Here is a 15,656-nt window from a genome sequence, read left to right as displayed (position 1 = left end):
TACAGAATGCGGAGCCAACACCTGGACCCCGCGGACGGCACCCTGGCAGCCTGGATTCCATCAGTTTTTTTTTTTTCTCCCCTTTTTTTTCTTAGGGCTTCGGAGCCGCCCTGAAAAGGAGGGGCGTACTGTCACGATTATAGTCCCCCCTCCTTAAGGGTGCTCCAGCCCTTTCACTAAGACTTTATTCTCTGCACCTGTTCCCTATTCCCAGCCCACCTTAAAAGCCAGGCGCTGACGCTCATCCGGGCTCCGCATCTGATTTCCATATCATGCGAGTCCGGGACCTGGAAGCGCCTGGTCCCGTTAAGGTTTTAACCTCTGTTCCCGTTCCTGTTCCCCGTCCGCCGGTTCCGACCCGGCCTTCGTGGTTTTTAATTCCTTCCTCTGATGGATCTCCTGGTTTTGGACTTACCTTCATGTTTTGGATACTCTATGGATTACTCTTTGGGATTGTTCGCCTCGGCCACGCCACGCCTCCCCCGTGCACCAGCGCACCTTGGACACGCCCCCTTGTCTTCAGCCCCGTTTTCCTGCATGACTTTTCCCTAGTGTTCCCCCACTCCGTCGGACTGTGTCGTCCGCATAGGGTCCGGAAAGAACTGTTCGTTACATACATACAATCTTATTGAATAATAGTCATGAGGCAAGAGAAGAACAGTGTTCCTAGAATATTTTATTAAAGTTTGTCAATTTCCAGTTTTCACATTAGTTCTTAAAATGAAATGCTAGACAGCTATAGCCAGTACAGTATTTTGACTTAGCATATTCATCATTTTTCTAAAAGGTTTTAAGTTTTGAGTTTGGTGGTATATAAGCTAATCATTAATTGAGTTCAGGTGGGTAGCTGCGTCAGCATGCATAGGCTGCAAAGGAACAAGTAATAGGGTTTATTCCATGCTGAAAAGAGAAGAAAGAAAACACAACGTTTTGGCCGTGGAGCCGCCTTCAGGTGTGAGAAAGACTGGGCAGTAAGCAAAGGTAACAAAAGCTGGGAGAGAGGAGGGGCGGGTGGCGGGAGCAGGAGACAGACAGAGTGGCCAATCAGGTAGTGTGAAGTCAGGATAGGCGAAGAGAGGTGTGAAATGAAACCAACAATGAATAGAGAGAATTTAGAAAAAAAATTAGTCTGTCGTTTAGAGAAGGGGAAAGGTGTGATTTTATGTAATTTTAGTTTGAGATATAGTGCATGCAATTGAAATCACAGGACATGATTTTCTACAATGTACAATTCTACAATGTTCAGCAGGTTCATTAAGCTAAACTGATTGCATAGAATGTCAAAAAGTGCATTGAATGAAATGGAAAATAAGGCCAACAGCAAAAACTGAAAGATAATTGAATTCTGACATACAAACTAAATTTAAAATTACAATACATTAATTCAGGATTTTCTTATATATTGTGAAAAGCTGCTTCTGGAACGAATATTCAGATAGATATGAACATACAACTAGAAGTTCATTTCCAAAACCAAAAGTATAAATAATTAAAAATTATAATAATCTTAAACTGCAGCATGCACAATACAGTTAAGAAAGAACATTTTTCTTCTATTTAAAAAATTACAAACCCCAGTTCTAAAAATGCATACCATTTTTAACAAGGTAATGGAAAGGAATATTTATTTCACTCATTTTAATTAAGGACAGCATGTTCTGAAACTACTGTGAATATGCAATATATATATAAATAAAAAGATAATATTAAAGTGATTTTGAGGGCATTTTACTCATCAAATGTTTTTTTGTATTTTGCTCTGGCTTTAATAAAATAATGTAACATTTTGGTATGAAAATACAGAAAAGCAACCCAAAACTAGAAGCCAAAATTGCAAATATTTCTACAGCTACTGTAAATTTCCCAGGAGAGCTGATATAAGCTGGGATAAAAGTGATCCAGACAGCACAGAATATGAGCATGCTGAATGTAATGAATTTGGCTTCATTGAAGTTATCAGGCAGCTTCCGAGCCAGGAAAGCGAGCACAAAGCACATGACAGAGAGGAATCCTATATACCCTAACACAGCACAAAATCCAGCTGTTGATCCTAAATCACACTCTAAAATAATTTTTTCTCTATAGTAGTTCATATTCTTGTTCGGAAAAGGAGGTGATATTGTCAACCAAAGAACACAAATCAAGACCTGTATGAGTGTGAAAGCAAGAACACTTAAGCGCTGCTGTGTCGGCCCAAACCATTTCATAACGTTATTGCCTGGTAGTGTAGCCCTAAAGGCCATTAACACCACTATTGTTTTCCCCAGAACACAAGAGATGCACAGGACAAATGTGATCCCAAATGCTGTGTGGCGCAACATACAGGACCAGTCAGAGGGCTGGCCAATGAAAGTAAGTGAACAGAGGAAACACAGAGTCAATGAAAAGAGAAGAAGGAAACTCAGTTCAGAGTTATTGGCTCTAACAATGGGAGTGGATCTGTACTGGAAAAAGATTAAAGCTATTGCTATGGTTAAGAAAGTTCCAAGCAATGAAAATGCTACTAAAAGTATCCCCATTAATTCTCCAAAAGATAAAAACTCAATGTTTTTTAAGATGCACTGATTTCGTTGTTCATTTGATCTGTATTCCAAAGGACACCTAGAACAGTCCACTGCATCTGAAAATAGAAAAAAAGTATACTCATTACAGATTAATGTTTTTATTTTTTATCCATGATTGTTTACCTGCTGTACTTTCTATATCCTCCTCATGACTGTAACTCATAAGCAAAATAATACATCTGGCTCACTGACAACAGTGGTGAGATTTAATTTAATTACACTTTAAAATTGTTTGAAGAAATAATTTTGCAAATGCAGCTTAAATATGGATTATGTTAGCATGGAATAAGTTTCCAATTGGTGCCATCAGTAGTGTTACTGTTTATAACATTTTTGACACATGCAACCAGCGTGCATTTCAGGTGACAAGCTCTAAATTAACATCAGCTCAATAAATAGTTTTACTGATTGACTCATCTGCTGCATTGCCACTTCTTACCTGTAGTGTTGCTGATCTCTCCCTCTGCACAGGGAATGCAGATGAAGCAGCAGACTGGCTTCCCTTTCTCAATGGCCTTACGAGTCCCAGGAAGGCAGCTCTCACTGCACACTGACTTTGGAACCTGTCATGTCATGTTTAACAACAGTAACAAAATTAATAATAATAATAATAATAATAATAATAATAATAATACACTTACTAAATTCCATTTATTCAGTGCTTTTTCGCCTAAAAAGTATTTTAAATTTATAGGTGCTTCCTCACCTCATTTACTATACTACTGCTGAAGTGTAACAACCTGGGTGACATGAGGCAGACATTATAACTTATTACATAGCACACATTTATCACCTGAATTAACAGGGAAACCTAATAAGGCTTGGTTTTATAAGCTCAGTTCATAACTAAGCCAGGACACCAGGGTTAATATCCCTACTCTTTATAACATTGTAGTGTAAGTTTAATGTTAAAGGCTTAGTTTAATGCCTCATTGGGAGCACAGTGTCTAGTCTGGATGGTTTCCCACCATATTGGGGCATTAATGTGGAAATTGTGGAACAGAGAGAAAACCATTTGGTTTTCCTTGGAGATTTTCCATTAAAGTACTGATCAGGCCTATGACATACAAGATCATGCAGATTGCTTAACTTTTAAGATCATACAAGAGGCTACAAGGTTGCTGTTGATTACAGCCTAGATTTCCAGAGAGAGATAAATAGTAATAAAGGAACATTTGAGGAAATGTCTTACCGTAACCTGATCACCTGCCCACACAGCACTGACACCATTCGTTACAAACTGATGTCCTTCTGGTAAAGAAGCATCATATATACCAACAACTTGGAAGGTTGCAATTCGTGCCTTGTTCAGCTGCCAGTTTACTAATGAATATCGTGCTACTGGGTCCCCATTCTTATCAAAGTAGATATTTTCTCCGTTATTGGTTGTGAAGTTAACTTTGTTGATGTAATGTAACACCTACATTTAAAGAGGAAAAAAAGCTGATATCAAAATTTATTATATTTACGTTGCATGCTGAAAAGCTAAATTATGATGTGATCCAATACCTGCCAAGGCTGAATATTCTTTTTATTTGCACATTGTTTATCATTAAAGGGTCCGTCTCCATCTTGACAAGTAAAGAGATTGTGCAGTGCATGAGCTACAGCATACACTGCTTTATACACATTATTTAATATCCTCACTTCGGACACGTCAGTGTATTGATCATTTATTCCTTTCAAAGTCTCATTTCCTGTGCATTGCTTCACATTTGTCCCTTTTTTGGATGTCAGACTACAACTGAAGACTTTCTCCCAGTATTCATTTAAGCCAGTGTTTCCAGGTGTGTTTGATGGACGAGTATTGAGAATAAATTCTTTCAATCCTGGTATCTCTGTGTTTGGAATCGCAAAGCCAACAGCTCCACCCAGGACTGTGTAACCTTCTTGTAGTGCAAGGAAACTATTTGTAATCCAGGATTCACTGCCCACCCATTGAAAGCCTGAGATGTTCTGAATGAATAGCTCTTTTACTAAAACTCTCAAATCTGTATGTGTTGCAAAGGCAACAATTACTTTTGAAGAAGATTTCTTAACAATGTCTACAACTTTCAGGAACTTCTCTCTAGAATCTGTTCTATAAATGGTTTCTGAATATTCAATACAGATCCCCTCTTGTTGTGCCACTTGTACAAAGGTAGCCATGCCATCATTGCCATAAGCATCATTACTTCTAATGGCCCCAACCCAGGTCCATCCAAAGTGCTTCACAAGCTTTGCCAGGGCTCTACTTTGGTAATAATCACTGGGAATTGTCCTGAAGAAGCTGGGGAACTCCTTTCTGTTACTGAGACAGGCACAGGTAGCAAAGTGACTGATCTGCAGGAAGAATAAGAAGATGAAATAAAAAAAATGCAGCAATATTAGATGCCAATGTTCTTTTATTAATTAACAACATGCCTTGAAAGATTAAACCAAGATAAATCCAGACTGAGACTCACACTGCAATATAAAAAAATAATTGAAAGAAAATGAAATTCATACACATGCGGTAAGGAGATATATAATTAATGACATTTTATTATATATAACTTATAAGCATTGTGATTGCTTTCACAAACTGAGAATAAGAAGCTGCGTCTTTCGGGGTTATCAAACATCAGACACTATCAAATTTCAATTTGAAGGAAGGAAGAAATGTTTCTCTTACTTCACAGTCAAAGAACATCTTTCGTGAATGAAGACTTTCAAAATAGCTGGAATTTTTTATAATAACTTGAGGTTTTGTGTTTTGGAATTAACACTCTTAGAATTGTAAGAGTTTTGTTTAATACTAACACATTTCACACACTGGACATATAAATAGCTGACTTACCACATAAACAGGAAAGTGGTAAATCAACACCTTTTACAGGGCCAAGTAGAAAAGTCATAAGTGCTATTATTGTACTTACAGTATGTTACATATATATGTAAATATGTGCTTATAAATGTACTTATATGTGTAAAGCCTTGGAGAATATATTTATTTTGGAGTTGCCAATGCAACACTATTTCAGAATGGATGGATTGTATGTTAAAATTAATATTTTTTTCTCACCACTGGGATATGAAAAGGTCCAACCATTCTTGAAATGATTATTGTTGATTGGGAACCAGAGTGTCCAACAATTGCTTGAACGTTAGGACTCTTGGTGCAGGACTGGTTAGATAAAAATCCTTTCTCATGTCCATTCATTACTTCCAGTGATGCTTGTACAACCTTACGCAATGAGCTGCAGGAATCGTATATCTTATAGCCCAGGGAAACATCAGGAAGAAGGTCTGTACTGTTATTTATTTCTTCAATGGTAAAAATCAGAGTCTGAGCATACTGCAAGTCTGCGGGAGCTAATCTGCAGGGAAGATCAACTGACATGAATTGACATTTAATTATTAAATTAACTTAAGTTTTAAATCTCATAAGTTTTATGAAAATCTCTTATCATTGAGATTACACAAGGTACTGTATATGATTCCGAAAGATGTACAACCTAGATACTGTTTACTGTACAGGAAAAAAAGAAAAGGAAATCACTTACCCTTCGCAAACAATCTGTCCTGGTTTGATTTTAAATGTTGGTGTTGTAATAATAGGGCTTTTATGAAATGAAAAAATAGCTCCTATTGTGATGTCTCCTTCTTTTGAAAACTGAGGCAGTTCTTGTGTTCCATACGGCACACAAACAGGCCTTTGAGCTCTTGTAAAAATGGCAATTAATACCACTTCAGCAAGGAGCAGCATTGCAAAGTGTTCCTTCCACTCTGGTCTGAAGTTACAATTGTTTACTTCACAGCACTTATATGCCTCTTTCCAAATCTCCCATGCTTGACATGAAGCAATGTTCACACTCGCACCAAAGCACCTATTCTCAGAGGTGAGAACTATGCCTTAATCAACTCAAAGTGAAAAAATAATTGTACTCATGTATCATGAAGGTGTGAGATGATAAATATGTTTGTTAATGTCTCCTAGAAGCTATAGTTTTTTTTAATCTTCTATCCCAGTAGGATGGATCTCTGCTGCTTGTTTTTGATGGTGTACACAATCTTTAAAAAGATACATATTGTAGTTGAATAGAGCCACTGAAGCATAATACAGTACTAGTAACTTCAGATACAAAAGAAATGTAAATTAAAATTAATTTTTTAGAAGGAAGAAGCCAAAACCTAATTAAACTAATTAAGATCAATGAAAAAAAGACTGATTTTTCTTGAAGAGTCTTGTCCTATGATCTGCTAGCCAGCTCACACCCCCCCTTCATCCAGGTCTAAGAAACTAAGGAAGAACATACTGTTCCTAGTATGTTCCTAATAGGAGAAGTATGTTCTTTCTACTGGTTTCTAGGATGATAGTGGAGACTATATTGCAGGATGTCCAGTTCTTTAAGTGAAATGTGATAAAGTCCTGAATATTTATGGTCTTTAAAATACCTTTATTCTTGAGAGTCAGTTTTGCCTACTCCAATTGATGTCCACTTCAGTTCAAATGATGCAATAATTCCTTACACCAGTTTTTTATCTGTTCTGTAGTGGGCTGCCGATGCAGAAGGCTTCAGTGTATGATCAGGTTGGTTTGACACCTAAGTGAGAAGAGTCTCCTGACAGAAAAAAATCTGTTTGGATACATGTGAATTATTATGAGTGTGAATATTGATTCATTTATTGTGACACACACAGCAGTTATGACGCCATAACAAGTGATCTTCCAATAAACAGGTCACCAGGAAAACAGACACAAACACAGCTGTAAGTTACCAAACTAGTGCGTGTTATACAGTGTTTGATGAAAATCACAACATTTCTAACAAAAGTCTAGCACTTTTTTGAGCTTCTAACTGGTCTTCTTCTTGTGTCCCTCACTATCAGTAACCAGACTAAACTGCTAATGGCTTCAAAATAATAATTGCTTACACTTCTAAAATTGCTTTTCTGGACACTCCACTAGTACCTGAATGGGAGATCTCCTGGAATGCTAAAGTTGATGCCAGAAGAGGTGTTAGTGGTGTCAGTAGGAGGCGCGTACCCTGCACTCTATGCGGGTCCTAATGCCCCTGTGTAGTGATGGGAGCACTATACTGTAGAAAAGGCTCCGTCCTCTGGATGAGACATAAAACCGAGGTCCTGACTCTCTGTGATAATTAAAAATCCCAGGGCTCTTCTCAAAAAGAGTGGGGTGTTACTCTGGTATCCTGGCCATATTTCCCATTGGCCTTTACTAAATTTTGGCCTACTAACAATCCCCATCTGTGAACTGGCTTCATCACTCTGTTCTCCTCCCCACTGATAGCTGATGTGTGGTGAGCGTACTGGTGCAATTTGGTTGCCATCGCATCATCCACATGCTGATACTGGAGGGCAGTCCCCAGTCTTAAAAGTGCTTTGAGTGGAGTGTCCAGAAAAGCGTTATGTAAGTCTAAGGAATTATTATTATGTATCAACAAGGGCTACTGTACATAATTGTAAGGATTTTTATTATTATTATCATTATCTCCCTTTTGACAGCTAGGTAGCATGTTGTTTTAAACAGGCAAACTGCAGGAAATGTAAGTTATTTTTAGGACACGCTACACGTATGCAGTACATTCAAGAAAGTAGCGATGGGATCTTCAGTTACCTAGCGTCATTAGGTAATAAATATGACAAAAATAAATGTAATTGTAATTATCTAATTAAAACATACTTAGGAATATCCAATTGACAGACACAGGCCAAACGTCTCATTTACAGTCTTTCTTGTATCCTTTAATACAAGTTTTACATTAATTCTTTGCACACTTACACATCATGCAACACTTTGGTTTTATTTTAGTGTAGCACAGATATGTAAAACGTTGGCTCATTTTGTGGTTTTATTTTAGATTTCATTTTTGGTTAAGCAGATAAATGTAAATAAACAAGCTACACAATCAGAGGATATCTAATGAATTTATTATGGAATCATACAGAGAAATAGAAAATATGAGTAGTGTTTGGTTTGTGATAATGCTGTTTAACTCATGCAACTGACAGTTTGTCAAGCAATGTTGATCTTCTAAACACTTCAATCTATAAATCTATTTTATTAGAGCAGAATAATCAATGCAACTTTTTTTGAAAACTTTGCTTCAGAATTGCTTGTAATTTTATTAAGTAACAAAGTAGAACAGAGGAAGAAAATCTGACTTTTAAAAGGAGGAATGTATAGAAAAGGTGTTATACATTAGTTCGCATGACTACACAATTAAACAAGCTCCAAAGCAGAGTAATAGAATATGATATTTACGAAGTAAAAAGAATGACCAGTGAATTTTAATGTCCCAATTTTTTTTCTGAGAAAGAATGGACTGTCGAAGATAATATTCAATTCAGAATTTTTAATCTGAGATAAAATTACATACAGTAAGATATTTAAGAAAATCTAGATAAGCATAGATATATTATGAATTTCACAGTGATTTTGAGGACATTTTTCCCATTAAATGTTTTTTTGTATTTTTGTCAGGCTTTATTAAAATTATATAACATTTTGGCATAAAAATACAGAAAAGCAACCCATAACTCGATGCTAAAATTGCAAATATTTCCACAGCTACTGCAAACTTCCCAGGGGAACTGATATAAGCTGGGATAAAGGTGATCCAGACAGCACAGAATATGAGCATGCTGAATGTAATGAATTTGGCTTCATTGAAGTTATCAGGCAGTTTACGAGCCAGGAAAGCGAGCACAAAGCACAAGGCAGAGAGGAATCCTATATATCCTAACACAGCACAGAATCCCCCTGTTGATCCTAAATCACACTCTAGAATTATTTTATCTCTATAGTATTTCGTATTCTTGTATGGAAAAGGGGGTGATATTGTCAACCAAAGAACACAAATGAAGACCTGTATGAGTGTGAAAACAACAACATTTAAACGCTGCTGTGTGGGTCCAAACCATTTCATAATGTTATTGCCTGGCAGTGTAGCCCTAAAGGCCATTAACACCACTATTGTTTTCCCCAGAACACAAGAGATGCACAGGACAAATGTGATCCCAAATGCTGTGTGGCGCAACATACAGGACCAGTCAGAGGGCTGGCCAATGAAAGTAAGAGAACAGAGGAAACACAGAGTCAATGATAAGAGTAGAAGGAAACTCAGTTCAGAGTTATTGGCTCTTACTATTGGAGTAAATCTGTATTGGAAAAAAATAAAAGCTACAGCTATGGTTAGGCAAGTACCAAGAGCTGCAAATGTTACTAAAAATATTCCCAAATATTCTCCAAATGACAAAAATTCAATGGTTTTCAATAGACATTGATTCCTTTGTTCATTAGATCTGTATTCCAATGGGCACATATAGCAATCTGCTGAATCTAGAAATGAAAGAAAGAGAAAAATAAACATTTTCTGTTTTAGCAGAACATTATCTGTTGCATTCATTCCAAAAGTCCTAATAAATATAAAGTGGTAACATATTTGAAGCATGGAACATTTCAGATGGTAAACTCACAAGTTTTACTTAAGTTCTACTGGATAGATAGTTTTATTGATTGAATCATAAAATCAATAGATTTGCTTCATTTCTACTTATTACCTGTAGTGTTGCTGAACTCTCCCTCTGCACAGGGGATGCAGACGAAGCAGCAGACGGGCTTCCCTTTCTCAATGGCCTTACGAGTCCCTGGAAGGCAGCTCTCACTGCAGACTGATCTTGGCACCTAGAAACCCATTGGAGACCGGTTGAGAGCTTTCTTTACAGGCAGTAAAAGACATACAGTAAAGTGCAGTTTAAAATAGTCAAACAATAGTTAAAATTGTTTTTATTAAATATTTTTAAAACATTAAATAACTAAATGCTGTATAGTGTTGTAAAGTTTTATATATTTTTCTTTTTTTACATTGACTTGCTTTTAATTAACTTATATTGCCTGTTCAGTATGAAGTAAGTTTAAGATGTTTTGTCATTTATCTGGTATGCTTTATCATTTGCTGCCTTACACAGTGAATGAATATTTACTGTATAAATATCTTACCTTATCCTGACCACCTGCCCACACAGCACTGACCCCATTCATCTTAAATTGTTGTCCTTGTGGTAAAGATGCATCATAGAGACCAATAATTTCAAATGTAAGTGCATCTTTTTTCACCTGCCAGTTTAGTAATGAATATCTTGCAACTGGGTCTCCATTTTCATCAAAGTACACATTCTCACCATTCTTCATTGTAAAATTAGTGTCTCTCAGGAAATTTAAAACCTGTGAGAAAATGCTTTGTGGTGAATATCAGCTCCATTGAATAATTGAGAAATTTAAGTGTAATACGTTTGCTTACCTGCCAAGTTTCTGTTTTATTTTTATTTGTACATGGTTTTTTTTCAGAGAATTCCTGTCCCTTCTTGCAATTTATCAGATTGTGCAATGAATGACCTACAGCATACACTGCTTTATACACATTATTTAATATCCTCACTTCGGACATGTCAGTGTATTGATCATTTATTCCTTTCAAAGTCTCATTTCCTGTGCATTGCTTCACGTTTGTCCCTTTTTTGGATGTCAGACTACAACTGAAGACTTTCTCCCAGTATTCATTTAAGCCAGTGTTTCCAGGTGTGTTTGATGGACGAGTATTGAGAATAAATTCTTTCAATCCTGGTATCTCTGTGTTTGGAATCGCAAAGCCAACCGCTCCACCCAGGACTGTGTAACCTTCTTGTAGTGCAAGGAACCTATTTGTAATCCAGGATTCACTGCCCACCCATTGAAAGCCTGAGATGTTCTGAATGAATAGCTCTTTTACTAAAACTCTCAAATCTGTATGAGATGAAAAAGCAACAATTACTTTTGAAGAAGATTTCTTAATAACATCTACAACTTTCAGGAACTTCTCTCTAGAATCTGTTCTATAAATGGTTTCTGAATATTCAATACAGATCCCCTCTTGTTGTGCCACTTGTACAAAGGTAGCCATGCCATCATTGCCATAAGCATCATTACTTCTAATGGCCCCAACCCAGGTCCATCCAAAGTGCTTCACAAGCTTTGCCAGGGCTCTACTTTGGTAATAATCACTGGGAATTGTCCTGAAGAAAGTGGGAAAATCCTTTCTGTTACTGAGACAGGCACAGGTAGCAAAGTGACTGATCTGCAGCAAGAAAAAGAAGGTTAAATACAAAAAAACACATGCAGCAACATTAAATGTTAATCTTTTTTTATTAATTAACAACCTGCTATTGAATGATTCAGTCAAGATTCACACATTACAATATGAGCACATCCATATCAATCTTTATAGGAAATTCGTACACATGCAGTAAGGAGATGTATAATTAATGGCGCTACAGTGTATATTTATCTTATAAGCACTGTGATTGCATATGAGATTGTCCTGAAGGGAGTGGGAAGATGCTTTTTGTTATTGAGATGGGCACAGATAGCATAGTGACATATCTGTAAGATGATAAAGAGGATTCAATAAAATGTATTCAGAAGTAATGCAAACATACACCCAACCTCATTTACATATTCCAAACCAAGCAAATTATATTTGTGTTTTTATTAATTAAACTGTTGAAACAAACTGTTAAAAGCTGAAAAAATAATCAAGATGAAGTTTTTTTGCACTCATACACTGTACTGTTTTGTTTAAAAGACAATGTGACATATGCAGAAAGGAGCTGACAATGACACTCATTTATTTCAGAATACCATACACATCTACAGTAGTATAGACATCTTACTGTGATTACTTTCACATCCTGAGAGTCTGCTGCTGTGTCTCTCAGCATCAGTGAATGTCAGACACATCTAATTTCTAAATTGCAACTCAAAGGGTTGAAACGTTTTGATACTTTTGATACAACTAAACAGATCTTGCTGTATTATAATATTATATTTTTACAAAATAAGATTACTAATAACACATCTAATCTCAAACTGCTGTGTTCTAGACTGAAAATATTTAATGTCATCAACCTGACCAAAACTGAATATTCTAAGTGTGGTCTTACTTGTGAATTTTAAGGTTTAGACAGGGTTTTAAATTCCACACCTTTTGCTTATATGCATATTGTGTTTGCTTCTTCATTGCTTCAAATCATGGTCTTGATAATAACATAGCATCACCCCTATAATATTATACATATAACATTATACTCTAGGTCCCTATTGCCAGTGTGAATCACTTTCATTATCAAAGTTGTATTTGCTATGTGTCTTTTCAAGTCATGATTTTGACTTTCTCTAAATCTAAATTAAAATATAGTTCATTTTCTTTAGTTTTATGTACTACTTTTTAGCTTGTTTAAAGAATTCTAGCAATTCTAGTAAACAAAAAATGCCTTTTCTAAATGAATGTTGGATATATCTTAAAAAGCCATTGATTCTTTGTATTCTTCTAATCTCCATCGTTTCAAAACCAGTTACTGATTTGTCTACTGTTTCCTTATTAAGTTCTGTTCGCATTTAAAAACATTATTGTCACAGTTGTCATGCTCCTATCTGTTGGTGCTGCTCAAAATCTAAGTGAGAGTAAGAAAGTAGAACACATAATCTATGAACTGTATCATCCTCCATTTGCTGGAGCTTAACTGGTAAAATACTGTAGCGTCAGGACATGGTGATATATTGGATTTTTACTGCTTTAACCCCTGCAGTACCTCAGTGTCAGCTGTGTTAAAATCAATCATAGTGCAATACAGTTTATACTGCACTGGGGTCACAATTTCCCTCTTGATCTATTCTTTAAAATATGTTGATATTGATAGTTTTTTGATATTGATAAACATACTAAGCTTTAAATGTTCAGCTTTTGGTATAAATACTTAAATAATTGTGAGAGCATCTACTATTATTCCAGTATAGCAGGAAGTCTGAACTATACCTCCATTTTACAAACCATATAAATAGCCAAAATACAAAATCATAAAGAAATATAATGTATAAAAACAAGTTTCCACCCAATCTACAAAAACGATACTATGCAACACTCTTTCATGGGATGCACTGTATAAATCAATATATTTTTCTCACCACTGGGATATGAAAGGGTCCAACCATTCTTGAAACAATTATTGTAGATTGAGAACCAGAGTGTCCTATAATTGCTTGAACATTAGAAGTCTTGGTGCAGGACTGGTTAGATAAAAATCCTATTTCATATCCATTCATTAATTCCAGTGACGATTGTACAACCTTACTCATTGAGCTACAGGAATCATATATCTTATAGCCCAGGGAAACATCAGGAAGAAGGTCTGTACTGTTATTTATTTCTTCAATGGAAAATATCATAGTCTGAGCGTACTGTAATTCTCCCGGAGCTAATCTGAAAGGATTAATTCACATGTCTTAATAAAAATAATAATAATAATAATAATAATAATAATAAATCTAGTTTGAAAAAAATTAAAAGTGGTCAGATTCTGAAGTTAAGATATATGGAAAAAGAAAACAGTAAAGGAAATCACTTACCCATCACATATAACTTGTCCTGGTTTGATTTTAAATGTTGGTGTTGTAATAATAGGGCTTTTATGAAATGAAAAAATAGCTCCTATTGTGATGTATCCTTCTTTTGAAAACTGAGGCAGTTCTTCTGTTCCATACGGCACACAAATGGGTCTTTGAGCTCTTGTAAAAATGGCAATTAATACCACTTCAACAAGGAGCAGCATTGTAAAGTGTTCCTTCCACTCTGGTCTGAAGTTACAATTGTTTACTTCACAGCACTTATATGCCTCTTTCCAAATCTCCCATGCTTAACATGAAGCAACGTTCACACTTGCACCAAAGCACCTATTCTCAGAGGTGAGAACTATGCCTTAATCAACTCAAAGTGAAAAAATAATTGTACTCATGTATCATGTATGTGTGAGATGATAAATATGTTTGTTATTGCTTCCTGGATGCTATCAGATTTTTTATCTTTTTATCCCAGTAGGTTGGAACTCTACTGCTTGTTTTCGTTGGCATACACAAGGTTTAAAAAGAATATACAGTACTTTTGTTCTGTATGCTGTAACATAATTGAGTAGAGGAGCTGTACCAGAATACAGTGCTAATAATTTCACATAGAATAGAAATGTAAATGAAAATCATATTTTTTTAAGGAAAGAGAAGCCAGAACCTGATAAACTGCTCTAAATCAGTAAAAAATAAAACTGATTTCTCCATTTCTCCTGATGGGTCTTTTCCTACTGTATGATATAATAGCTGGCACCCTTCCTTTCACCCAGGACTGAGACACTAAGACTGGGTTTGTTCAGAGTGTGGTGAGGAGAGTGCTGAGTACTGTACGGCCTGATAGGTGAAGTGGTATTGTCAGACCAGCAGGATCTACTCTTCTCTCTGGACCACAGACCTATTCCCAATATAATGACATTGGGGACTGAACTGCAGGATGTCCTGTTCTGTGAGTGAAATTTGATAAAGTCCTAAATACTTCTGATCATAACAATCCCATTATTCTTGAGAGTCGGTCTAGCCTAGCAGTTTTTACACTTCAGTTCAATTGGTCCAATAATTCCTCACTTCCTTCTTTATCCACTGCGTGGGCCAATGGTGCAGACTGGCTTTAGTACTGTATACTATCAAGTGTGTTTAAAACTTCAGTGAGAAGTAAGTTTCCACCAACATAAAAAATCCCTTTGGATCCACCTGACTGAAAATAAGGATATATATATAAAAAAAAACTGATATAATTACAATTGATCTAAAATGGAATACATTTTGAGGGCCTACGGATGTCTTGTTGATATGAGTTATGAGAAAAATCATACAGTATAAAAGTAGGGATTTTATTTGCTCTAGTGGTGATGTGAGGGTTTTAATTTACTGTTATGATTAGAAATATTAAAAGCAAATTGGAAGAGTATTTGATGACTTTTAGGAATCAATTAAACAGAACACATAGATGTTAAACATAAAATGTACAATTTAATGATGTTACATCAAAAACACACATTACTATAAATGTAACAGAATATATCTGTTAACCGATCTGCTATGATACAAAAGGTTGATCATTCACTCATTAGAGTGAAGAGTTAATAATTTCAGAGTTGAAACACATCAACTATAATGTGTTACAGTGTACATCATACTATAGGTTTCATCAGTCTCATATAATTACATCACAT

General features: G+C 35.8%; 2 protein-coding genes and 1 pseudogene across 2 annotated transcripts; all 3 read right to left on the bottom strand.

The window, feature by feature from the left end:
- Positions 1 to 1,706: 1,706 nt before the first annotated feature.
- LOC148837074 (extracellular calcium-sensing receptor pseudogene) lies at positions 1,707 to 6,291 on the bottom strand (annotated as a pseudogene).
- Positions 2,978 to 6,291, bottom strand: LOC148837075 (extracellular calcium-sensing receptor-like). The gene is made up of 5 exons (XM_088914258.1): positions 6,089 to 6,291; positions 5,608 to 5,902; positions 4,212 to 4,886; positions 3,757 to 3,984; positions 2,978 to 3,127 (listed from the first exon to the last, which is right to left on the bottom strand). The coding sequence occupies exons 1-5, from the start codon at positions 6,289 to 6,291 to the stop codon at positions 2,978 to 2,980; spliced, it is 1,551 nt and encodes a 516-aa protein (XP_088770384.1).
- Positions 6,292 to 8,974: 2,683 nt separating this feature from the next.
- LOC148837073 (extracellular calcium-sensing receptor-like) lies at positions 8,975 to 14,192 on the bottom strand. The gene is made up of 6 exons (XM_088913713.1): positions 13,990 to 14,192; positions 13,549 to 13,843; positions 10,850 to 11,662; positions 10,549 to 10,773; positions 10,110 to 10,233; positions 8,975 to 9,888 (listed from the first exon to the last, which is right to left on the bottom strand). The coding sequence occupies exons 1-6, from the start codon at positions 14,190 to 14,192 to the stop codon at positions 8,975 to 8,977; spliced, it is 2,574 nt and encodes an 857-aa protein (XP_088769839.1).
- Positions 14,193 to 15,656: the final 1,464 nt, after the last annotated feature.

The sequence above is a fragment of the Atractosteus spatula genome, chromosome 4 (genome assembly GCF_055471065.1).
Source record: "Atractosteus spatula isolate fAtrSpa1 chromosome 4, fAtrSpa1.hap1, whole genome shotgun sequence".
NCBI lineage: Eukaryota > Metazoa > Chordata > Actinopteri > Semionotiformes > Lepisosteidae > Atractosteus > Atractosteus spatula.
The sequence above is the reverse complement of the archived record's forward strand: the minus strand, read 5'-3'. Positions and strand labels throughout refer to the sequence as shown.

Coding starts and splice junctions, on each gene's coding strand:
- LOC148837075 (XM_088914258.1), bottom strand. CDS start 6,291: ATGCTGCTCCTTGCTGAAGTGGTATTAATTGCCATTTTTACAAGAGCT. Junction 5,903..6,088: donor GGACAGATTGTTTGCGAAGG/GTAAGTGATTTC, acceptor TCTTCCCTGCAG/ATTAGCTCCCGCAGACTTGC. Junction 4,887..5,607: donor GACCTTTTCATATCCCAGTG/GTGAGAAAAAAA, acceptor TTCTTCCTGCAG/ATCAGTCACTTTGCTACCTG.
- LOC148837073 (XM_088913713.1), bottom strand. CDS start 14,192: ATGCTGCTCCTTGTTGAAGTGGTATTAATTGCCATTTTTACAAGAGCT. Junction 10,234..10,548: donor GGGCAGGTGGTCAGGATAAG/GTAAGATATTTA, acceptor ATGGGTTTCTAG/GTGCCAAGATCAGTCTGCAG. Junction 9,889..10,109: donor AGAGTTCAGCAACACTACAG/GTAATAAGTAGA, acceptor TTTCATTTCTAG/ATTCAGCAGATTGCTATATG.